This window comes from Anser brachyrhynchus (genome assembly GCF_964034855.1).
Source record: "Anser brachyrhynchus genome assembly, chromosome: 1".
Taxonomy (NCBI): domain Eukaryota; kingdom Metazoa; phylum Chordata; class Aves; order Anseriformes; family Anatidae; genus Anser; species Anser brachyrhynchus.
This window is the reverse complement of record NC_137694.1, coordinates 20,040,304-20,066,125: the sequence shown is the minus strand read 5'-3', so window position 1 is coordinate 20,066,125 and position 25,822 is coordinate 20,040,304. Positions and strand designations below refer to the sequence as shown.

Below are 25,822 nucleotides of genomic sequence, written 5' to 3'. Positions count from 1 at the left end.
GTCCAGTTTTGACTACACTCTAAGTACAAACTGCTACTGTTAAGAAGCTGAAACTTTTCATGATAAACATAATTTTCAGGGCGGAGAAAAACCTTTGAACAACTATTAAGCTGATCTATGACTTTTTCTTTTCTTTTTAAACTGCATTTAAAATTGATAGCAAACTTCATTATTTGTGTTTTTTTTCTTTTTTAGAAAAAAAATGAGTTCTGGCTTTGAGTGCTTTTTTGAAGAAACTTTAGAGGAGAAACTAAAACGAAATCATCTAGTAATGATAGGTCGTAGTTTGATTTTGGGGATTTTTGTTTGTTTGTTTTTAATCTCAAGTTTTAGTGAAGGGGGTGTGTGTAAGAAGTTTAGTACCTGACCTAATGAAGTTCTAGTCCATGTTAGCTCATTTAATCTAACACAGTCATGAGTTCTTGGAAAATTTGAGTGAGTGGCTCATACCGGTTTGTTGCAAAGTTACCCAGGCTACTAATATGCAAAAGCAGGATGAGTTACTTCTGTCATGGATTTTCTTTATTTTACCGTCTTAGTAATATCTTTTGAGCCGAAAAAATTTAAGTTCCTCAAAAGAATTAGGAATCTTCTCTAATCTCACTTCTTCCAGTAGCTAGAGGAGATTGGGTATTTCTTGGTTCTCGAGAGAAGGAGTTTTATAATGGTTTCAAAAACACATTTACAGTTACAGCATTTAAATGTAGTATATTTGTTTATATTTTGCACATCAGTGATACCGTAAAGCACATAAATTTAATTGCCTGATTCTCCTGTCAAGTTGAGGTCACTTGGGAACCACTGCCACTGTGTGACCAGATATGTGTGTTTCACTTAAACTAAGCGTTGAGGTCTTCCTTTCTTAAAATACTACATATATCTTACAATTTCTGCATATTCCTTACAATTTCTGAAGAATAGACTGTGCAATCTGAGTCACCTAGACTATGTAAGCTGGTATCATTAAGGGCTTGATATTCAGCAAAAATGTTCCTGATGATAGTCTCGGTTTCTTCATTTTTCATACTTCCACAAACGAGAAAGAAATATGTTGGGGGGAGGACAGGTGGAATTACTGTAGTCTTCAAAACCTATGTTAGTGAAGTAAATGAGTCATTAAACTTATAGTCTGTTTAAACTGGACTGCCAGTGCAGAGAGCCGTCCCCATTCTTATAGTTGTATGTTCCTGTTCCTTTCCTTGTTTCTCAACATCAGCAGTCGTGCAGTTACTTGGTTGCTTTTCCCAGTGCGTGGCTGAAAACTAGTTCAACACATGGTCTCACGTTTCACTGTAGTGACGGAGTGAAGATGAGAAGAAACTATTGCAAGGGACTGAGAGCACTAAACCATCCCTTTCAGTGGCAGCATGATCATAAACTTATTGAAGCAATCAAAATGGGAAGCCAGCCCCTGATGTTTTTTGTCCTGGGTATGTGTACACATACAGCACAGGTGTACACAGACACATAGCTAAGTTGTATTTGGGGTACACATGGTTGAACACTTCATGTATCTTCTTATGAGATTAAACATGCATTTCCTTTCACTTTCTCAGTCCACTGGGAACCTGAACCCTGCTCTGGTTCTGGTAGCAATATTTACTCGATCTCTCTGTAGACTTAAAATGAAATCTGTGATGTAACTTGTTTCTGTGGTTGATGTATATTAACTAGGTGCCTGCTTGTGGCAGGGTGAAAACAAAACAGTTTTTACAATCCACTTGAAAAATAGGCCTCACGTATTAGAAAAGTTACTTGTAGAGACCCAAGATCACCTTTTTATCTTTATAGAAAAATTGTTTAGTTTTTCATTTTATGTGCTATATAAAGTGTACCATGATAGTTTTACAGGGGAATTTAAGCTTTCTCATAAAGCCTGCTCTGTTTCAACAGGTCATTCAACGTAGTCTAGGGCAGAGCTCCTACTTAATCCCCAGCTATCTGTACTGATTTGCTTCAAATGAGAACAAAATTAATATTTTTTAATATTAAAAAAGCACCTAGTTTGCTGCCTGAACACTCAAGACAATACAAACTTCTATCTTTTTTTTTTTTTTCCTGTGTAGCAAATTAAGGGCAAATATGGGACTTAAGAAGCACGCTTAAATCTTCAGTGTAAAGTAAATGCTAATGAAAGGGAATGGTCATATGTGAATCTTTCAGATTACTGAATAAATTCTTCTCTTTCTCTTAAAAAAAAAATAGTAAAACTTAATTGAAAGGGAGCGTCTTCCGGGGGGGGGGGGGGGCGGTCACTGAATGGAAACACTTTGAAATATGCCTGGATCGTACAAAGTAACTTGCTAAGCTAAAGCTCATAGTTGTCCTCCTTCTTTGTATAGGGCTTTGCAACAGACAAGCTGAAACAATTAGAACTTAAAAAGGGGAGTTCTGACATAATTTGCTTTTATTTCAATGTCCTATGTAGAGATGTGAAGATATGTAAGCTTAAATGACCATGTCTGAATGAACAAAGATTATGATGACTTTTAAGACTGATAATACGATGGCTATGATGGATAGTTCTTTCTTGCAGTATGAGAAGCATGTAGGTCATACACACAGAATTAAAAACTTTAATTTGTTGTAAGGAAATAAGTGTGCTCAGAATGGAGTTCAGGTTAAAATTTTGTTCTCTTTGTGGTCTACAGCTTATGGTAGCTTATTGGAAGCTAGTCCCATTGTTTTAAGTCAGTTCATTTTTGATGATATCCTGGAGTCTGTGTTGGATACTTTCTTTTAAAACAAAACAAAACAAAAAAATAAATTTTCAGAAAACAGAAAGAAGTTCTGTTTTTTTTGCCTTTGGGAAATTTCTTCAGAATGCTAGCTTAAACCACTTCATTGGTCTGTTTTAATCAAATTTACGATGGGTAAATTTACATTGGCTTTACGATGGGTTTCAAAAACTCAGTCCATGAATTTTCCAGCATGTTCTGCTTATAAGAACTATGTTTTTTGAGAATTAGCAGACCAGGGCAGGATTGATGACAGCCCGCCAAATTAGTAGCTTGTAATATAGAAGCTTTCTGTTAGGTTTTCATTACAGTTGTGAAGTAAAAATACAGTATCCTCAGATATATCTGAACTAGTATCAGGAGAAAGATTGTTTTAGGAAAAAAAAAAAAATCATATGCATATTACTGATTTTTTGATCCCAGAAAATTGACGTGATGTTAATTTGAAATTACTAAATTTCTTTCAGGAAGAGCTAGCTAACTTCATAAGAAAATCCCTACCACTTTTTACTTTTAGTAATTGAAAAGGATTTTCAGAAGTTCTGCATTGATTTACGTGTAACCCTGTTTTAAAATGAGTTTTCTGTTGACTTGGTAAATCTGTCTCTGGTTTGTAACATTTTTTTTCCTTGGTTTTTCTACCCAGCTTCTGCAGCCTGACTGTCTTAATGTACTACGTGTTGGAAACATTACATACAGAGACTAATTTGATATTCTGTTTGGCATTTCCCATATTGAAATCTTCACCTTTTTTTGTGTTACCTAAATTTCCATCCTAACTTTAAAAACTGGACTACAGGATCCTACTATTTATAATACTATGTTTTGAAAATGAAATATTTTGTTAATGTTCGTGTTCTTTCTTTTTCGTCCTATCAAAATACTTAGGAGGTACAGAACAATAATTATACAATGCGTGTGTGTATAAAATTGTTAATGAAATGGTATGTTCGTTTCCAGTTTGATGCAGTTTATTTCTGTTATGCTGTAGGTCTCTCAAATGGTTTTGGAGATGGAAGTAAAGAGAGAGCATTAGACGATACTCCGGGGAGAAAAGTTGAACCTCGTCGTCGCTGTGCATCAGAATCTAGCATTTCATCTAGTAACAGTCTTTTGTGTAACACCAGGTAAAACCGTGAATATCAAATACAAATTTGAGGTAGAATATGTCAGTTTTCTGTGCTGCTTGTGACCCACATTGCAGGATTGAATACATTTTAGAAAAAAAAGAGTACATTTCAATTTTCTCAATGGTGTGTTAAACATGAAACACCTATTAGGATTGCTAGTATTCCTTTGTTGTATTTAGGTTATTGCAGATCCAGGCATGCTTTATATTTGACTGCACTTGTCTTACTCTCCTGCTCTCTATAAATATAGATGGGTAGATACATATACATGTTTATGTGTGTAGAATTTAGTTTTAATTGTCTTCACAGTCCTGAACACTAAAAGTGTCTGTGTTTAATCAGTGGGGATGGGGACAGGGAGCAATCTCCAAAGCTGAGTCTTCTCCGTAGGGAAGGTGAATTCAGCAGCTGTGAAACTGTGGGTTGTCAGCGTGTGATTCAGATCACTGGGTAGTTTCTGCAATGACAGTACCCGTATACCAACTGGTGACTGTCTCTCTGTGAAGTCCGTTGTTAAAGATAGGACTGTCAGAATGGTCACCTCTGTCACCACTGACACGTACTTCTCCATCACCAATGGTGCACCATTCCAAAAGCATACTCATGTAACTATCTCCAGTCCTGGGCTATGAGAGTTGAGGAAGCAACATGGCAGTGGAGTTGAATGGGTTTGTTTGGATCCATGGAATGACAGTTGCTGGTATGTGTTCTCTTGGCCTAGAAATATGGTTGGCGATGGTACACGACTTTCAGTTGTTGATGTGATGAGAGATGTGAAGAAGTTTGAAAATAAGTAATAGAAGAACAGAGCTTGTTAGAGTAGGATAGGGCATACAGGAGTATAGGATAAATCTGTGGGTTTGTATGGGGAGGGAGTTTTTGTGTTGTTTTTTAAAGAAGAGACTAGCTCATTTGTTCATGATTGGTATTAAATTGCTTAAAGGAGTGATGTTAATGCATTCATGTCAAAAAGGCTTTCAGGAGCAAAGAGAATACTGTGTCTCTTGTGAATTTGATATATTGAGGATACGACTTAGAATAATTACTGTTCACATTCTTTGATCTCTTGAAGAGAACTCAGGTGTACAATAAGACTCTTAAGAACAACTTTCTCACTTTGTGTATAGACATTACTATCGTAAGTGAAAGATTCGAACTTGTAATGAAAAGTGAAAGAGAAAATAATTGCATTTTTCTATTTAGTGGGACTATTGGAGCAGAGGGAACATGTTTCTATGTGTCCAGTATTCATTTTTTTAACACTGGAGACGATGCAGCTGCTCATATGCTGAATGTGTATAACCTGCACTAAAGTTGAAGTGCAATTGCATACTGCTTGTCTTTTGCTGATAACAAACCATTTAAGTGCATGAAATTTTGTAGATTTTGTGGTGGTTAACTTTTTTTCTGTTATATGGAATTCATTGGAGTTTGTGGCTCTGATTTTTACCATATATGATTTTAAATTCTTGTTCAGAGTCTTCATTTGTAGGGAACAATGTTATTTTATCAAGGGATGGTCTTTAATATTTGTACTTTTGCAGTTTCAGCCTACCAAAGTGTGGTAAAGGTAAACCAGCGCTTATACGAAGACACACGTTGGAAGATCGAAGTGAATTGATATCATGCATTGAAAATGGAAACTATGCCAAAGCAGCAAGAATTGCAGCTGGTAACTGCTATTTATAAATAACTGTTTTCTTAATAATACTATGCAACTATATTTTGTCCATTAGTTTAACAAATGCTAACATTCTTATTTTCTCTGCTGAAAGAGTTCTGAAAGTGGTGTTGATAGCATGGTAGAAAATGCTAGATTCTGCTTTCAACTTTTTTAAAACTTTAAAGAAAAAGAATAGCATCTAGTGTTGTTTTGATCAATAAGTGGTATTTAAAGTGAGTTAGCCTACTCTAGTAGTACAAGTAGAACTTGTACTTCAATACTATTTGTGGTTCTGTTAGCATTTTTCTTTGGGCTTTTTGTTTTGGGGTTTACTCCTTATATACTCGTCTGCAAAAATATGTTGACAGATGGGTAAGACATAGTCCATTTTGATTCAGGAAAAAAAAAAGGAATAAAGCAAGAATTTCTAAAAATTCAGTATAACAGGTTACCATATTTCAGGGAATTAATTGTTTTGGTGATATGTCTTTCTTTTGTTTTAATATTTTTTAATTGTATTGCAAAATTTAAGTAGGTCGTCTCATCTGTAAGTAGATCTGTTTGTAGAATACAGTGTTCCCATGCTGCAGTTAGGGGTCAAACTTGCCATGTCTAGCAGGCCTGTCGTTAGTCCCTTACAGCTCCTCTCCCCTTATCCAGGATTCTTTCATGTCTTTCCAGTGCTTTTTATCTGACTCTGTTTGCCTTACTCTGTTCTTTCCTCCTTGTAAGATGTTTTGTGTTCTTTCTTGCAGCTAATCTATTTTCAGCTATTGCTTCATTACTCTAAGGTTTAGGATCTTTATTTGTATGGTAACCTACTATACAAGAAAGTCTTTTCCATTTACTTTCCTTATTCTGTCCTGGCTAGTCTTACGTTTAACACTATCCACTTAGAATTCCTGTACTTGCTTTTTCAAACTTTCCTTGATCCATCTTAATTCTGTCTCTGTTCTCAGATACATTCTAAAGCTGCCTCAAAGGAGAAGTGGTATTATTTTATATACTGTTATATATTGTATATACTTCTAATTCTTTCGGCTGCATTCTGTACTGGCAGATAAAGAACAAACAGGCAGGACTGAAGTGAAATGTGTTGCTTACGTTCTGTGCATAACTGGAACTTTGTCATGATTTACTTTTATTAGTAAACTCCTGGATTTTAAAAAGAAACTAAAACAAAATTTTGCCCATTCTTAGCAAAATGTCACAAGCAACTCTGCTTGACAGAGTATATGTGCTTTAGAAATGGACACAGTGCTTACAGTCATGCTGTCCAAGTAATACTTTATTTTTATTTACAAGATGCTAACTCAAAACCTCTGGTATATTATGTTATAATACCGCGGTTATGATGGGATGCAGTTCTGCACTGACTGATTGATATAATCATTGTCGTACATGCACACTGAAATATGGTAGTTCAAACAAAAAAATTTACAGGACTGCTGTTGAGCTTGCAAAGCTAAGTGGAAAGCATGCTGTCCACTTAGTGTACTGAATAAGTTAAGGATATTATGGAAAAATATGCTCTACATTGAAACCTGAAGACTGCGTTGAGGTATAAATACGTGCAAGAGGATAAATTAAGGTTTCAAAAACAGCTTACAGTTCTGTGTAACTTTTGGGGCTTGGACTTGTAGGCTTAATTAGGTTTTCCTGTTTTTCAAAGAGAATCATCTGTTTGTAATAGGTTGTTGTCCTTGGTATGCAGGAGCACTGGAAGATGAATAGAGACATGTTATGAGTGGTTTTCATAAAAAGTTGCTGTATACAGAGATGCGCTAAGATTTGTGGGTCTTGACTTCCTTTACAGGGTTGTGAACTTGCTGGGCGAAAGTGGCAGTGCATTCTTCTGTCTCCTCCTGAACCTTGCCCAGTCCTTTTGCTCAGCTGTTCCTTATCTCCTTATCCAAGATTCTTGTCTACCTCTCCTGTTCATAGTCTGTCCCCCTCATTCTTTTTGTCTCAACTTTTAAATTCTTTGTCCCCCATCTTTGCCAGTTACTTTTTCCACCTAATTGTCAGACTTCTTTCTTTCCTCAGTAAAGCTTAGTGGCAGTATCTTTTCCAGCAGTGTCTAAATGCTGTTTTTGACTTCAGTAATTTTGGACTGGTAAGCAGGAATGGGGAATGGAGAGGGGGGCAGGTTGTAGGGAAGGTCTCACATCGTTTGACTCAAATAGCTTTCTTCTGTGCACTGTCTTCATTTCAACAGGTAAGTCATTGATGGCAGAAAGTACACTTTGTCCAGCCAAAAGTTAAACAACAAAAGGAAAGCCTCAGTATAAATTCTTGTGCAAAAGAATGATCCATCTGTGCTGGAGAGATTGTAGTTCATTTTTAGGTCTTGGTATTTTTGAAGCTTAAATATGTTTAGTATCTGTGGCTTCATCTGCAGATTTAGATGTTAAAGTCAAAGTTGCCTCTTAAGTAATTTGAGAGAGAAAAAAAAACAAATGCTGTGCACTCTTACTACTCTGGTCATGTTTCAGTTTTTTTTTTTTTTTTAAGACTTTCTTCTTTGAGGCTGAAGTTTCTGATTTAAAACAAAGTTCATTACTGAACTACAAAAAGCTCTTGGTCCTTGCTGAAAGCTGTGCAGATTTCTTGAAGTTTGGGGTTTTGAAGTTCTTAACTCTGTTTTTGAAGGTAAAAGTGTCTTTAAAGCTTTGAAGCCTGCAGTGCTGGCACCTAATGGGTGTTTTGCTCAATCTACCCACAAAAAGTTAAACTCATCAACTTCATTATGAGAATGCTCATGGAAAATAAGCCCACAACACAGTAGTTGTTTTTAAAACATTGTGAGAAGTAGGAAGTCTGTAATGGGAGGAGGAAATGTTTAGAGACATCCTTGTCTTTACCCTGAACTATGTAGGATCTTTAGTCTGGTGTCTTGGTATTTTGTTAGTGTTGGTTTTCAGATAGTGTGTGAGTACTGTTATTTTAAAATCCTCAGCACTACATTGTCATGACTGCTAACTTAAATGCATTGTCTCTCGTAGCTTGAGGAAATAAAGGGTTGTTATGGCATAAAACAAAACTAACCATATGTGCTAGTGATAGTAAACTAGACCCATAACACCATGTGGAATAAATTCTTACTAGGAAAATATTCTGGGACTCTTCCCTACAGTTTATACAGCCAAGAAGTCTCTGAGGGAGTCTTGCTGTGTTCCTCTAGTGAGATTATGACCTTCTACTCTGCATTAAAATACCATTTTTTTCATTTTTGTATCACCTCTATAGCTGAGAATAATGTAGGTTTTTCTTTCTTCTGTTAGCTGCCCCCTCAAAAAAGAGGACTTGTATTATGTACCAGGTACAGTTCTGTACACATTTTCAAAATAGTTTTTGTATGAAAGACACGTTAACCTAAAAATTCATGACTGTGTCTAGCCGCCTTGTGAATACTTAACATACAGAGAAGCAGAGAAATAAAGAAGTTGCCTAAATTATTTTTTTCGGGGTGTTAGAAATTGTTTTGATCAGTTGTTTTGAGATGATACCAAAATGTTTCATCTGGATTTGACATGTCTTTCCATAATGTCCAATATTTAATGAATTTAGCTATACTCTTAGAAGTATAAGAATGCCTGTATGTATTATTTCTGTGTTATATTTTTGTTCATCTGAAGAATATTATTATGTCTTTCAATGAGTAAGTGAGGAAAATCCTAACAAGACCTCTAAAAATATTCAGAAAGGAACAAATAAATAAACCCATAAATTGTTTAGTAACAGTTTTTCCAAGGTTATGTAGTTCAGTTTCAACAACAACAACAAAGAAAATCGAAATAAGACTGCATCATTTCCATGGTTTTATATAATGGAATCCACTGATTAAAGTTCTCATCTGTAAAGTCTGTTGGAATTGGTGGCAAACATCCCTGTTTTCTTTGGGACACTTGTTTAAGGTCTTAAACACTGGAAAAAAAATATTGCATTTGGTGCTCTTTCTCCTCTGATATACACAGCTACAACAGAACCTGCAACATTTTTTAACTTCAAAAGCATCTAGCATCTTGGTTAAGCTGTAGTGGCAGATTACTATGAATTATTGCATTTTGAGAACTCATAGGGTTGTGAATCTCTAGCCTTAAACTTCTCAATACAGTGTTTTCTTGGAATGTTGATACCATTATTGATTCAAAATAAGCTATAATTGAATGAAAAGCCTTTGGTTGGAAATTGACCTAGAATATGTTGTGGAGAATGATCACTAAACAAAGAGGTCAGTCAGCTCAAGTGTTCTTTCCCCACTCTTTCTACTCCTGCAAGATTTGAAGCCATTTTCTTGATGTTCAAATAGAATGTATATCTGCATGTCAGATTTCATTATAAGCACTGCCTATTTTAAATAGAAGCAAATTAGGAAGAATTGAACGTACTTTCTTTTGGCAAGTAGAGAGCTACTTCTACTAAGTATTGTCTTGCTCCTAAAAAGTTGTGCAACTGCAGCCTCTGAACTATACTTTGGTATTAGGTTTGCCTATACAAGTTTTTCCTCACTTTTACAGTTCATGACCTTTCATTCCCATCTTCCTACTTTCTCTGCCCCAAGTTCCATCTTGAGTGGGCAACTCATGGTCTTCTGCCTAGTCTCTTGACAGGAGTCAGTTGTGGTTCTAGTTGACTGAATGGCTTAAACCTGTCTCGTGCTTCAGTCCAGTGGTGATTGAAGCAACAGAGATGAAAACTGAGGATTCTGGTAGAAGCAAGCAGTAACCTAAACTTAGCTTTCTGTTGCGCTGCCTCCTGAGAAGGAAGAACCCCTATTGCAGCTGCTTCCTTGAATCCCATTGGTCTTTTTTACTTTGCTTCAGGAAAGGGCTAGGCAGAGAGACAAAGAGCTCTGATTTAAATCGAAAGAAAAGGAGCAACAACAACAAAAAAGCAAGTTAGAACTTAAACACATTTCTATTCTTATGTTTATCAGACAAGTGCTGTAAGTGACCAGGGGCTAATCTTGTTATACGTTATATCCAACACTTTGGAAAGATCATGCAACTTGCATCTTTAATGCCATCACAACTTACATCTTTCGTACCACCATCTATTTGACAGGCTTGTCATAATTTCAAAACAAACACATTTTTTGGAGTACCATAACTTTTTCTTCACGTTTTTTCAAAGGAAAAGGGATTATAAGAATCTGATGGCACTTGCTTTCTAAGAATTGTTCTGTGATAGGCAGTTTCTGGAAGCTTCTAAAAACTCATTCTTTATCTGCAAACTTGGATTAAGCTACTAGTAACATTTCAAGAGCTATTGCGAACATTACCTGTTTTTTATTGATATTTGCATAAAGGTGGTACTGGTACACATTTGATTTCTAATGATCATGAAATACTGGTGACAAAACAACTGTAGATTTGTCTGAGGTTTTATTCTGTAAAATACTAATCTTATATTTAATTATTGTTTGTTCTTAGAAGTTGGGCATAGCAGTATGTGGATTTCAACTGATGCTGCAACATCTGTTCTTGAGCCTCTAAAAGTAGTATGGGCCAAATGCAGTGGATATCCTTCTTACCCAGCTCTGGTGAGTACACAGCTTTCCATCAGTACACTAGTAATACTGTTTCTGGTTTGAAAATCTTGATGCATGAACTCAGCCTGAAGGGGAAGTTACATATTATCTTGAGTAAAGTGGATTGCTTTTCCCTCTTTACAGCTTTAACATGAAACCTTTTTGTAAAATTATTGCAATATCCGATGTCGAACAAATGATGTCTGTTACCCTAACTGTCTCACTAGTCTTTTCACTGCAATATTGTTTAAAGGATCAACTGAATAAGCATTTGACAGACATCTTGCTAGTGTTAGAACTTAGGAGATACTTTCTGCTGCAAAACAAAATTTAAAATATTCAAATTCGGCAGCTCATTAAAGCAACAAAAAAACTCGATGGATAAAACCTTTTAATTTTTTTCTAGTTATGAATGATATGCTGGAAACTTAAAGCTGTTGTGTCCATGTTATTTTAGGGGAAATAAACACAGTTCTGCTTAAATCAAGAGTTTGTAGAAAAAATGTTTATGAAGTGTTTGAATGTCTTCAGCCATTTGGGGTTATACAAACAGTTCATATACTATGACTTGATTTATATAATAAACTGGATAATCATGTGACTGGTTTGATGTATGCCTACTGGGGAGATCAAAAAGTTTAGTCATAATAGAATCAGGTTAAAACTAGTGGAGGTGAGATTCAGAGCACTTGAGTTTGTGCGCAAGCTCTTGAGTAGATGACTCAAGCACACTTTAGTCAGATGCTTAAAATTTGATTGTCTGTTGAATGGTGCAGTTTGGTGTTAGATTTAAGCCGATCATGACTAGGAGGTGCCAGAAAGCTCCTTTTCTGTCCACTGCTTTATGTAAAAACTAGTGTTTCTCTGTGTGATGAGGTGATTGAGGAATTAAACCTCAGTCAAGAGAAGAAAGTTATTGTGATTTCCACAAACTCTCCACAGTTCCTAGCTTTCTGTTGGCTTAGTTCCCATAACCAGTTTATTTTGAATTAAGATGGATATCACTGGGGAAACTGGCAAAATAACAGAAGTTTGTAGGGCAAAAGATGGATGGAACAGCCATGGAGTAATATAACCCTTAGTGACAACTGGGCAATTATTAATACTGTGAAGTATCTCCAAAGGAGTTTTGTTTGTGACTCTCACTGCACAATTCATTGAAAAATGAGTAGCCTTTTCTGATAATTAAATAGCATATGCAAGATATTTGAAAGCTACTTTGTTATTTTTTTCTTTTTTTCCTGTTTTTTCTTTTCATTCTGTTAAGAGCTCTTTTTTCCTTCAGATTTTAAAGGTATGACTCTTTTTGCAGAAACAAATATCCATACCATAATATAGGTTACGTAGGCTGGATTTATTATTCTTTTTCTTTTATGTGTAAGATGTAAAATTTAAATTAGGAACTCTCCTTTCTTCTCTTTTATAGATTATTGACCCCAAGATGCCTCGTGTTGCTGGCCATCACAATGGTGTTACTATACCAGTGCCACCCCTGGATGTACTCAAAATTGGAGAACAAATGCAGACCAAATCAGATGAGAAGCTATTCTTAGTACTGTTTTTTGACAACAAAAGAAGTTGGTACGTTATTAAAATACTTTGCTCAATACAGAGACTTAAAACTTTACATCTGTAGCTTAAGTCTAAGAGAAAACTAAGACATTCCTACCTATAGATACTTTTTCATACCGATGTATCACCTATAATGTTAAAATATTTGAGTCTGTTCTTGGACCAAGGTGTATCATACTGGAAGATACTTATTTATGGTCAGTTTGGAAGGCAGTAATATAAACTTACTTGTTTTGATCTACAAGCTGGTTTTGATATGGGCCTGATAAATTAACTACACAGATTTTTCTTTTCTTTTTTAAAGATAGTCTTCAGTATTTGTCTGTATCAGGTTTCATCATTGTTTTCCAAATGACGACACATCTTCCAATCTGTTCAGATGTCTTTTCTTTAAATTTTTAATCTTCCTAATTAAATGTTGTATTATTAATATGCACTTGAAGTTAACTCTTTCTAATTTTTCCATGAAACCTTCCCTTTTTCTGTTTCTTTCATTATCAGCAATATGCTGTGTGGAGTCTGAGGGGAGAATTCACATAATATTCACACAAACATTGTCTTCCTCTTCCACTAGATATTTTTATTTTTGCCAGATATGGAAGTTTTTCAGCTAGTTCTCTTTCTTCCTTTTATCAAGTTACATCTTTCCTTCCACTGCTCTTTTTAAAAATGGCAAATCTGACCTACTAAATGGGAAACACGGTGTAGCAGCCCTTACAGTTCTGGACAAAGTTTGTGATGTTATTCTATATTTAACATTGTTACTTTACCTTTTCTTATAGGCAGTGGCTTCCCAAATCCAAAATGGTTCCCCTTGGGATAGATGAGACCATAGACAAGTTAAAAATGATGGAAGGCCGCAACTCAAGCATTCGAAAAGCAGTAAGGATTGCTTTTGATCGTGCTATGAATCACCTGAGTAGAGTACATGGAGAACCAGTCAGTGACTTCAGTGATATTGACTAGCAGAGATTCTACCAAGGCATGAAAAATACCACAGACTTGAACTCTACTAATGAACCTCTTTGTCTAAAAGAATGTATTGAAGATACAACCCCTTAATTGTTGATTCAGTGGCTGAGTTCTGCAAACTTGAAATTGTTGAGCAATTCTTCTAAATCACCATTGCCATATTGATTAATGGTTTTATCGTGTTGTAGTTTGGAGGATTTTCCACTAAACCTGTTAAAATGTCTTGTTCATAGTGTTCATAATTGTACATAAATGTATATTCAACACTTAACTTATTCTGATTTTAGAAGTAGTTCTTTAATTCCTTTTATAATTTTGCTGGGGAGGGAGTTGGTTTTTGTTTCCATGCTGTTTATTTTTCTTTATTTCTAAGGTTAAGTTACCTAAGCACCATCTTCCAGCTTAAGGTGTTTAGTGAATTGTAAAGCCTAATATCAAAATGGCATCAAATATATGTTTGCCTGAATCATATACAATATGGTGCTGCTTGTATCATTTCTTCCTTGGTCTGTAGCTTCTGAAAAAGACTTCTGAATGTTTGTGTAAATCATTGCTCTTTGCACAAAGTACCACATATTTAAGATTGATGTAAATTTACAATTACAAATATGTATTTTAAGAAAGGAAGTTGCATTATTTTGGAGGGTACTTTGTGAGAAAGACATCAAGAAAAAAATTATACTATGTACATCACTTGCAAATCACCAAAAACACTCCATTGTTGCCCAAAATAACTTAAGATTGTTTTTGTTTTAAACAAATCTGGCTTAAAGCCTGCAAGCACATTATTTCTTTCAAAACCATATCCCATTTATCTCCCATTGATTTTATTTTGTTGATATATGTGCCTCCCTGTGTTTTATTTATTGTAGAAAATGTATTAATTTGATTTATAATGAAAAATAAAATTGACAAATATATTGATATGCATTTTTATACAGGCACATGAGAAGACAACTTGCTTTGGGAGAAAAATGTATTGGAAATTGTATAAAAATAACTTGATGGTTTGTGTGTAATTTGATTTTTTTTGTAACTTGTAATCTTCTGTTTCCAATGAGGGGATTTATGTAACTTTTAATTTAGAACACTTTGGTAGCAATAGAAACTTTGGATACATTTTTGTATGGTACATGTGATGTATATAGAATTAGTACTTTATTTTTATTTTTAAGAAGTAAAGCATTATGTTTGGGCAGGGGGAAGAAGGAGGGTGGGTTTCCAGAATTGCATTTTTATATTAAAAAAAAAAATAAAGTCAAGATATTGATTGTTGTAGCTACTTTATTCCTACCTTCACTGAGAATACTGAATTTGTAACAATGAAAATGGCAAGGTATGTTTGCAATGTGATTTATAATGACTCCATTATTTATAAATGCACTGTGTTTGAACTCTTTTGCAGTGATATCTTAAATACTGTACCAAGTTATATAGTATGAAACACCAAATAATGCATATGAATGCACGAAGTATTTATGCCCAGCTTTTTTATAAAGGATTAGTAAATACAGCAAAACCAGTACTTTTTAAATCTTTTTTTAAAACTTCATGAATAGCATACTTCATTGTTAAACCTGCTTGAATCTTTATTTTAAAGGGACAATTACTTTTTAAATAGTTTTTAATGTTTTTATTCTCTATTGTTTGTAATACCCCCTTAGAAGCTTGAAATAAAATTTCTTTCTCAACTGTTAATTTTGTCCTGAATTTAGCCCCTGAAATTTTGCTGTAGTGCCCATTCTCTTTACTCCATGACTGAGTTGTTAAAGAGGAGCTAGTTAAAAGAATCTGATTGCTTTTGTGCTACAGCATGCAGTATCATCCTTACTGAGCCCTCTGCCTGGTAGGTATTCTAGTTATGCTGTACTAGCTGAGAGCAACCGCCTATAATGGACTCTCTTAATTACAAAGAGTACTTCGATAAATTTCGCAAACGAGCAAGCAAACCGTTTTCTCAGTCTTGACTGTAAACCATGCTTTGCAGGAAGTAGTGATGGCAGGTATCTTGTGAGGAGCATCCCAGGTGTGCTGCTCTGATAGAAACAGTAGCCACATCAGGTAGAAAACTAAAGTGAAAATTTGGTTGTTTGTTTTAATTAGTACTTTTGTGTAATGACTTGGAGGATCTGCCACTTCACCATGCTTACCTTTGAAGGGAATGGAGCTCACACTTTGTTGAGACGCCATAACTACTTTTGATCTGTTAGGTTTGCTTATTAAGAGAGTCTTCATCAAGTAGCCTGAATCAGATAGTATTTCAGACTTGAGCTACCAGATATACTTAAAATCAGTGTGTGGGAAATGGGATAATGATTGGCAGGCAGAGAAAAATGTGGGGTTTTTTTGGATCTGTCAGACCCTGAAAAACTGTAATTGCAGTTTGGAGTAGGATGATGATAATTTTGTACTTGTAAATCTGGTATCTGTGAAATACGAAGTACCAGTTTAAAAACAAAAATATGCAGTTGAAAATGATTTTTCAGAAGGCTTCTCAAGTTCTCAACTGCTTCCAATGGTAGGAACATTGGAGGGGGGAAAAGAGCTCCTTTTTGCAGATAAAAGTGGAGCTTCAATTCTGTTGTTCTGTAACAAATTGTTTAAGCAAATCTTAAGTGGAAGCTTTAGTGTGAATTTGGCTCAGGCCTTCAAGATTCATTTTCTGGGTTTTATCTTCAGAGGCAGCTCCATCAGTTCTTGGAGAAGGTAACTGTTTTTCTTGATCTTGAGAGAATTTGGGGCTGGAGAACATTAACGATTCAAAGAGGCCCTTTAAGCATCCTATACAAACGATACTGCATATTCTTTTGATGAACTTTGCATGGAAGGCTGTGTTACTTTTGTGCATGTGATGAAAACTGTCCCAGGACATTGTCTGCGAGGAGGCTGCAGCAATGGCTACAGCTTTTCCTATGCTCCTATGCCAAAGTAAAGTATTTTCCAGTGGCTCTTCAGGTTGGTTTCAAATATAAAATATTTTCTCAGACTTGTTGCTCTTCACTGGTGTGTGTTATGGAAATGAATACCTGTTTAGAATTTCCCAATTCTAGGGCTTAACCTGATACGGTCGCTGAATGAGTAGTAACGTATCTAAGAATGTGCTTCTGTACAACTTAGTATCATGTAAGAGCATGGTCTATTAATAACTGTACAATGATTGTGGAATGCAAATTAGTATTCTGGTGGAGGAAAAGGAAGGGAACAACGCTATCTAAAGATATCCTACTATTTTCTTCAGGAGTGTTACTGCAGTAAATACAGCGTGCAGATTTGCATCTTCACTTGTCAATTCTGGTGTGATCATCCCCAGCTAAAAAAGTGTGAGAATCCCAGATCAGAAGCTAAAACAAAGTTAATCTGTCTCTTTTGTATTAAAATGTGGGAAATCATGTTTTAAATATTTAGGAAAAAAATGGGGGTAATGACTTTAAAAGATATATATGTATTTGTTACCAAACACAGTGATTTTTGCAATGTTTGTTGATTGTGATTTTGTATTTTTACACTAGAGGGAGCAATACACACAGACCATCAACATTCACCAAAATAAATATTGAATATTTTCTTTTTAAAATGCTGCTATTAAAACTTCTTGCTGTAAAACAGTCTTTCCTGCTTCTAGTTTTTGTAGTCCATTAAAAGTGGATTTCTCTGATGGTCCTGTTGCAAGTGAACCTCTCTCGGAATGTTTGTTTTTCCCGAAGAGCTGGTAGGTAGGGCAGCAACTCTGGATTTTCTGGCTCTCTTGGTTCATATCTAACTGCTAGTGACAGGCAAGTTACCTTTTCACACTGTTTTATTTAGCTGTTTATTTCTGTTCAGAGGTGTACTGCTATGGGTTCATTCAGGAGGATTATAAACAGAAAATTACCCAGAGCTTCTTGCTGCTAGTAACGTAGTGCAAGTTGAACAGAGAGGAGTTACCGACAAAAATATTCAAATTTGGAGGTGAAGGTGAGAGATGAGACAATTGCTTTACCCAGCAGGCCTGTAGAGAAATGTTGTCTCGAGGATATTCACAAGGAATTAAATAAAAGCTCTCATGGGTGATTGTGTTGGTAAAGGTCATTATCTATATTTAAAAAATAAATAAAAGTAAAAAAAATCCTGTAATTCTATAACACATAGAAGTGAACATAAATGCAGGAAGCATTTACTGTCCAAATTCTACTTAACACTTCATTTTTCTTGTGTACATTTTTATATAACATCGTTCAGTTCTGACACCTGTTTTATCAGTTCTTCCTTCAAAAACCTATTTCCTCTAAGGCTTCTCTGATATGGTAGAAAAAGAGCAAATTCAAGCTAATGAAAGCTTTTTAAGTTGCAAATTCTTTAGAATAGCAATATATAAATATATTTTTAAAAAATATATATAAAAGCAATTTACATATATTTAAACATTTTGGAAATTAGTGTTTGGTGGGAGAGGTCTGAATTTATTTTTATCTACCTACTTTATTCATTTTTCATTGCTTGTGCAACAGAAACTGCTATGAAGTCTTGGCTAATAGGGGAGGAAAATGCAAGATCTCAGCATCTGTACTTTACAGTTATTCAAGAGTAGTTTGTAGGTTTAAAAATTCAACACTTGCAGTGACTTTGATCATCCTGTTGTATCTTCTGCTCATAATACATGGGCAGAGGGGACAGCATAAGCAATATAAACACATCTATTAAAAAAAATAAAAATAAAATTAATCCCGGTGTGATCCTCTGGCCAGACTGTTTTTCTACTGCCTCTGCTTCTTGATCTCAGAGTGGGTATAAATTCAGCTCACTTTTTGGTTGTCTGTTTTGATCTCTCCTCAGCAACAAGCAGCACTGTCAGCAAGTCAGGCAAGCCACAGCTTTGTGGATGTACACGAAGGTCTGGGATAATGTAGTTTCTATGTCCTGTCTTTTCCTTTCTTTAAACAGTGGGCATAAGCATTCCCAGTTTCCCCATTAATCTGCAGATTTTTGCATGGTTTCACAAAGAAAGTTGTTTTGAAATTAACACATTTTTTTTCCCCCAATGTTCCTAGTCTTTTATAAAACAGTTGAGAATATCTCCCATATCTAAATAGTCTTTAAGGCTGTATGAGCTTGATGGTCATGTTCAAGTAGACGGGGAAAAAGAAGAGCATTAAAAACTTTTGTCAATAAGACAATGGGGGACTATATGAAAAACTAGCAATTTTTCATTATGAACTCATGGAGGACTTCTGGACTTCCTAAAGAGCAGCTGAAGTGCTAAAGCAGTGTTTCCGTTAAAAAGGGGAATTTTGAGAACTGACCACCAGCGGCTGATACCAGCAATGAAGTTGCTGCAAGGACTTGGTGAAAGAAGCAATGGTGGCTGAAGGTTAGGTAGAAAGCTAATAGCTGAGATGGGCTGAGATAGTGCAATAGCATTTTCCTAGTTTCCTGTAAAAATTTTAAAATACTAGACCAGATTTGTGTGTGTGCATTTGTACCTGCATCTCTGTTTTGACTGAACTTTTATTTTGCTATAGTAATTCTTTGGCTTATACTTTGCTTCATACTTGGTGTGACTTTTCTATCTATGATAGGGACATCCTAGAATTAGTTTCTTTCTTTTCTGACATGTAGACTTCCCTGAATTAGCCTCAAAATGTGATGCTTAAATACCATCACAGGAGGAACTTTCAATTAAATAGATGTTATTTGTCCAAACCAGGACAAGATGCTACATTTTGGCAGCACTTGCTTTATAAGGTAAAATTAAGACCTGTGTTAAGAGAGGGAGTTGTCTTTGCTGCTGCTGCTACTACTTCACTCCTCCCCTCCCCAATGAAAATAGCTGTCTTAATAGACATCTTTGTCCAAAGAAAATGACTGTAATTAAGTGAATTTAAACAGGAGGAAAAAAAAAAAAACACACTACAGACCGATTGTATGTGAGCTTAATTAGCAATCTACATTTTCTGCTTTTTCTATGACAGCTGTATTTACAATGGTGGAACTGAGTAGTCTGTAATGTACACATATTAGAAGAAAGTGAAATTGAAGTTACTCCTCTGCACTTCTTTTGGACGATGATTATGTGGAGAACGCATATGAGATGCAGTTAGGATGCTGATGAAGCTTGAAGATCAATTTTTCAGATCAATTTCATCAAATAATTTGAAGTGAGCTAATCTAATTTGCTGCACAATTGTCTGTTTCTTCCCACAGATTTTTATTTCTTCTGAAAATGTCTAATACAGTATTTGCCAGCAGGTGTTCCCAGCTGAAACAATACGTCTTGGTTGCGTTGTTGGTTATATCAGAAAATGATCCTAACTTTTAATGAAAATGTTGCTCTCTGAATGGGAATTTCAGCAGGAGAGAGAGAGAGAGAGAGAGAAAGGAAGAAAGAGCAAGATTTTTAGAGTGTCTGACTGGAAGAGATGTACTTATATAGTTTTAAGTGTTGTATGAATACATGCATTCTGGACTTTACATGTTATTCTGCACAAGATCAGTCCTGTTTCTTGGACGTGGAGCTGGGGTTGTTGTTGACTCTGAGGGTTTTAGGTATGATGAATGGCAGATTGCGTTGAACTGCTGAGAACACAGTATGTGCTTGTGATGTCATGGAGTCACAGGATGGTTGAGGCTGTAAGGGAGGCTACCTGGTCCAAACCCCATTCAAGCACAGAGCAGGTTGCACGGGATCATGTCTAGGGTGGTTTTGAAGATCTCCAAGAAGGGAGACCTCACAATCTCTCTGGGCAACCTGTGCCAGTGCTCAGTCACCCTCACACAGCACAGAAGTGCTGCCCGATGTTCAGCTGGAACTTCCTGTGCTCCAGTTTGTGCCCATTGCCTCCTGTCCTGGCACTGGGCACCACTGAAAAGAGCCTGGATCCATCTTCTTTGCAACATCCCTTCAGGTATTTATAGACACTGACAAGATCCCCCCCGAGCCTTCTCCAGGCTGAACAGTCCCAGCTCTCTCAGCCTTTCCTCGTAGGAGAGGTGCTCCAGACTCCTCATCACCATTGTGGTCCTTCACTGGATTGTCTCCAGTATGTCCATGTCCCTCTTGTACTGGGGAGCCCAGAGCTGGACACAGCATCCCAGGTGTGGCCTCACCAGAGCAGAGCAAAGGGGAAGGATCACCTCCCTTGACCTGCTGGCCATACTTTGCTTAATGCAGCCCAGGATATCTTCTTGATGAAGACCATCTCATTTTATATTGTGCAGAGTTTACATGGGTGTTTTAACACTTAAAAAGGCCAAATAAAATTTCATTTGACATTAAAGTATGTGGCGCTGTTATTTATTAAATTTCTAATTTCTAGGAAAAAAAATAGGAGGCTGCGTATAAAATTAGGTCAGTTTTCTCAATTTAAAGTTGGAATAAAAATAAATGAAGTTAGAGACAGTCGCAGCAGTGGGTAATCGCATGACATTTCCTCCAGAGCCTTGTATGCCTTGATGCCAGAGATCCAGCTCATGCTGCTGACTTATTATTGCAATTGCTCAAAGTGTCTATCAAATCTTCCATGCTTCGTATAAGCTACTTGCATAAAACCAAACTATTAGCATTTTAACACCTCAGCAATAAAAAGTTTTGGCTTTGAAAACTCTGTTCTTGTTTCACATTTGACGTACAGTATTCTCATTAATCTTAGTTAGTGTGACAGTATCTTCTGTGTCCAAGGTTACTAAAGCTGACAGTGATGTATTCAATCAGTCCAAGAGTTAGGTGTAGTTAATGAACTACACAAGTCTATTACCTGTCTTTCTAAAATTAGTTTGGGGGACAACCTGAAGTTCATATTAGCTCCTGTATTAAAACGTCTTTTTAATGTTAGCCATATGTGTACAACTACTGGCTAAAGAAAAAACAGCTGGAAAGTCAAAAAAGTTACTGAGCTGAAGGTGAGCCTGCTTAGCTCTACTCTGTTCAGTAAGAGAACATTTGAAATCTTTGTAGTAGACATCAGTCTTCTCAAGTTCATGTAATCAAGTTACCACTATCTTTTCTGATCTTCATAGGATGTGTTATGAATAAGTCACCTTTATGAAACCTTAATCTAAATCTAAATAATTGAAAGACTTTCACCTGATTCTTTTGGATCCAGCTAAGTTACTTTGAAAGCTACAAACATTCCTTGATTTTTTTCACTCACGTCTTATTTTTTTTGTACTGTTATTTTTTTCATTTTATTTTATTTTATTTTATTTTATTTTATTTTATTTTATTTTATTTTATTTTATTTTATTTTATTTTTTGTTGGCTTACTGTTGGCTTAATTTTCTCCAAAATCTAGCTTTGTCCTTACATCGAAGACTGCAGAGATGAGAAGGGGCAGGACTACTGGACACCTGCTGCTGGAGTATGGGCAGATGATGATGCTACTATGCAGTCATCTTCCTCCATGGTCATGGTTGCAGCCAGGCATGGATAATGTCACTTGGCATTTACAATTCAGTTTTAAATCCCACGTTATTGTTCTTAAATTTTTATACTGCAAAAACACATCATTGCCAACCCTTACATACAGTATAAAAAATAATTTCACAGCAAGAAATCTGTACAGAAAATACAGCCTAAAGAGAATTGGATTAATTCAATTTTTAAAATTTTTATACTAAAATTGTCATTTTAGGTAGATATTAGTAGCCTGTAATTGAGAAAATTGAGAAAGTACTATATATACATAGTATGTGTATGTATGTATGCATGCAGAAAGAACAATCACAGGCTAAAGCCAGAGGCTGTATGGCTATAAGCACAGAATGTTTAATTTATTAAAATTATTGTTTAATTTATATACAACAGGATGGAAAACAGTTCTAGAACAAGACCAAAAAAAAATTTTAAAAGGGGGTTAACACCGCTGCTAAAGACAAGTTAGTTTTGTTAAAAATGGAAACTTTAAGTTGGAGGAAAGCTACTTAGTTTAAAGAATGGAGGGAAACTTCAAGACTTAAAGGATGGTAAAGAAAAACTGTAGGAAAAGAGCCTCCTAACTGAGATCACATGGCACATTCTGGGCGCATACAGAACCGTGTGACAACCTGTGAACACTGCCCATAACTGGCAGCAGAGGTGAAAACCTCTTTAGATCATGTATGCAAGTCTGCAACAAAAATGGCTAGCTGGGATGGCCCCATACTTGAGTCAGGTATACTGGATGCATAGACAGGCATGTGTGTATGAGGCATATAGATATGTATCACACACACATAAGCGTACTTCAAATGATAATTAAAGAGAAATGCACTTCTGCTCCTTGTGTTTGGTTTTATATGGTATTGCTTACCCTTCTGCTTGGGCTCTTAATTTCTTGCTGGTGTTTGGTCTGGCATTGCACCACACCCTTCCAGGGGCTTGTCTGTAAGTTAGATGTAACAGAAGAAAGTTATAGCAAGTGTCATTGTCTCTGGCTAATGGATAAAGGAGTGAAGCAGAAATTCAGTGACTTGTCCAAGGATGCAGAGGAAGCTAAGGATAGAGCTAGGAATTGAACTGAACACACTTCTGCATCAGTTGCCAAATTATGGCTCCATTTTTAATCAACTGGCAAATTTGGAATTTAATCACTAACTCATCCGCTCAGTGAATTTTGTTAGATGAAAAAGTGTGGTGGTTTGACCCTGGCCAGCAGCCAGATATCGCCACAGCTGCTCAGTTATTATTCCCCCACAGTAGTATGGGGGAGGAAATTGAAAGAGCAAAAGTAAGAAAACTTGCAGGTTGAGATAAAGACAGTTTAATAGGTGAAGGAAGGAAAAAAAAAAAAAAAAGAAGTGATGCAAAGGCAATCACTCACCACCTCCCTGGGTGGGGAGTGATTACCCATTCCAATGCCTAACAGTCCTTTCTGAGAAGAAATTTCTCCTAATTTCCAACCTTTCCCTCACCCACCAGGTGGGTGACCTGGTCATAGAAGGAGATGAGGTTGGTCAGGCAGGACCTGCCCTTCATAAACCCATGCTGTCTAGGCCTGATCCCCAGTTGTCCTACACACATTGCAGGATTGCATTCAAGATGACTGGTTCCATCACTTTACCTGGTACCGAGGTCAGGCTGACAGGCCTGTAGTTCCCCCTGAGGGTCCTTCTTATGACCCTTCTTATAGATGGGCATCGCATTAGCAAGTCTCCAGTCATCCAGAACCTCTCTGGATGACCATGACCACTAGCAGATGATGGAAAGCAGCCCAGCAATCAGATCCGCCAGCTCCATCAGCACCCTCAGGTGGATCCCATCTGGCCCCATCGACTTGTGACAGTCCAGGTGGAGCAGCAGGTCTCTAACTGTTTCCACCTGAGCTGTGGGGGGTTTATTCTTTTCCCTGTCCCAGGGAAAATTCTTTTCCAGGTCAGGAGGCTGAGTACCCCAAGGATAACTGGTCTGACTATTAAAGACAGATGTAAGCACACTTGGCCTTGCCTTCTATTTTGTCTGTCTTCCTTGATCTTCCAGATTTGTTATGGGTCTGTCCTTAATTGTCCAGCATTTTCATTTTTCCTTTTGGCTGATTTGCTTTCTCCTTCTGCACTTTAAGAGAAGAAATGAAAATGTTGACTCCAAGGAAGGTGAACAAACTGAGAAAATCTTCAGAAAGGGGATTCTACCTTTGAGCAATGAGAGGTCAAGAAGTTGCACAAGACACAGTTTAACCAGGTCCAGCTCTACTGAGCCCAACATATCTGCTGAAGTAAATGGTCTTAATTTTTAAGACTAACACTAAGACATTTACAACTGCATGAAAAGATAGATCAGATAAGAAATTTCAAAGTAATATTTTGAGTAGACTTCTCATACTCACTTTTAAAAATATTACAGACAAATATGTCTGCAATTTCAGAACTTTTGTCTGATTTTCAGACAACATGCTATGACTAAAAGCTCAAACAGAACAAACGTATAGAAATGATTTAAGGGTAAATAGAATATTTTTTATTCAGTAAATATGCCTACGTTCTGCTAAGTAGAAGAGATTCATATTCTCTTCATGTAGAAAACATTCAGGTATTAGTAAATTAATGCATTTTAGATTAACACTTCTTTTTGGATTATATAACACCTGTAAAAAAATATAATAAAAATAATTTGCTTTTCACTCAGTTTATAACTATTTGGAATGGTTTAATTCAGGCTCTCCAGAAATGAGAGGCAGATTGCAGTGTCCTTCAACCTTAACCGAATCACAGGGTAGACTTGCTGCTAATGATGTCAAAGGATCATATAGATAACAGCAATGTCAAAAGACCTTTGGCAGAGAAAGTTGATAATTTTTTAAGAATGAATTATGAAAATTAACTATTTAGTAGACCATGGCAAGCCCTAGGATATGACAGAATTAAATCCTGACTTGTCAGGGAAGATATACTGGCAAAGGATAAATCTTTATGGCATAACTGTTAAGCAACTTTTCCATTAAAAAGTTTAGTTTGTCAAAAAAGGTCTGTTTGCTGAGCCCCAAACTTCCATGACAGAGAGAAATTTTAACACTGTTTTTTGCAACTGAGTATTCTGAGGCACAGAACGGACTTTTTAGTCAACTCATCAAAGAAGCAACTCTCATTGCCTAAGTGGGCTAGCAGTAACTGTGTGGGATGGGCATGTGAGATCAGCCCTGTGCCCTTCTTGAGTTTGCCAAGGAACCTAGCTGTGCTGCATCTAATGCAAATGTCTTCACCACTTTCTTAATGGATAGAGTGCTATCCTTTTTTAAATTTTATTTATTTATTTATTTATTTACTTATTGGTGGAATAGCTTGACTTTAGCAAATTTTAAGCTATTTCTGCCATAGGTCATGGAACAATTGTGAGATGTAAGACATCTGGATTGAAATTCCCTCCCTGATAGATATTTAGTTGCTTAGTTTAAGTGGGATAACTTCATCAGCAGTTGGAAAAGACTTTCTCACTATAGGCAAACTAATTAACAGTGATGATTTAAGCTTGTCTGTGTGACTTTGCTTTGAAATGAGGCATCAGTGCTGACCCAGAGGGGCTCTCTGCTCAGCCAGCAAGGGCTGTTCACTTTTGTCTTTCAGTCCTTATTTTTATGTGATCTACTGTGTACTGGAGGGCATAAAGCATGCTGAGATTGGACAGGTCTCCTTGCATGTCTTCTGAGAGTTTCCAGAGTGAAGGTGGCCTCAGGAAAGCAATTAACTTTATAGATTTTGAAGGACTTCAAGAGAAAAGCTTGGGTTTAAATCATACATGCTTCGTAGATATTTACATAGTTTACATTTC

General features: G+C 36.2%; 1 protein-coding gene across 4 annotated transcripts in view; it reads left to right on the top strand.

Moving 5' to 3' along the window:
• The window catches only part of BRD1 (bromodomain containing 1), a 60,099-nt gene extending 44,793 nt beyond the window's left edge, over positions 1-15,306 (top strand). For all 4 annotated transcript variants that reach the window (XM_080569089.1, XM_080569090.1, XM_080569092.1 and 1 more), the window contains 5 exons: positions 3,730-3,865; positions 5,413-5,540; positions 10,967-11,076; positions 12,491-12,645; positions 13,419-15,306. In XM_080569089.1, the coding sequence (XP_080425215.1) occupies positions 3,730-3,865; positions 5,413-5,540; positions 10,967-11,076; positions 12,491-12,645; positions 13,419-13,602 (713 nt within the window). In that variant the 3' untranslated portion in view covers positions 13,603-15,306. The remainder of the gene's footprint in view (positions 1-3,729; positions 3,866-5,412; positions 5,541-10,966; positions 11,077-12,490; positions 12,646-13,418) is intronic.
• The last annotated feature ends 10,516 nt before the right edge of the window (positions 15,307-25,822 follow it).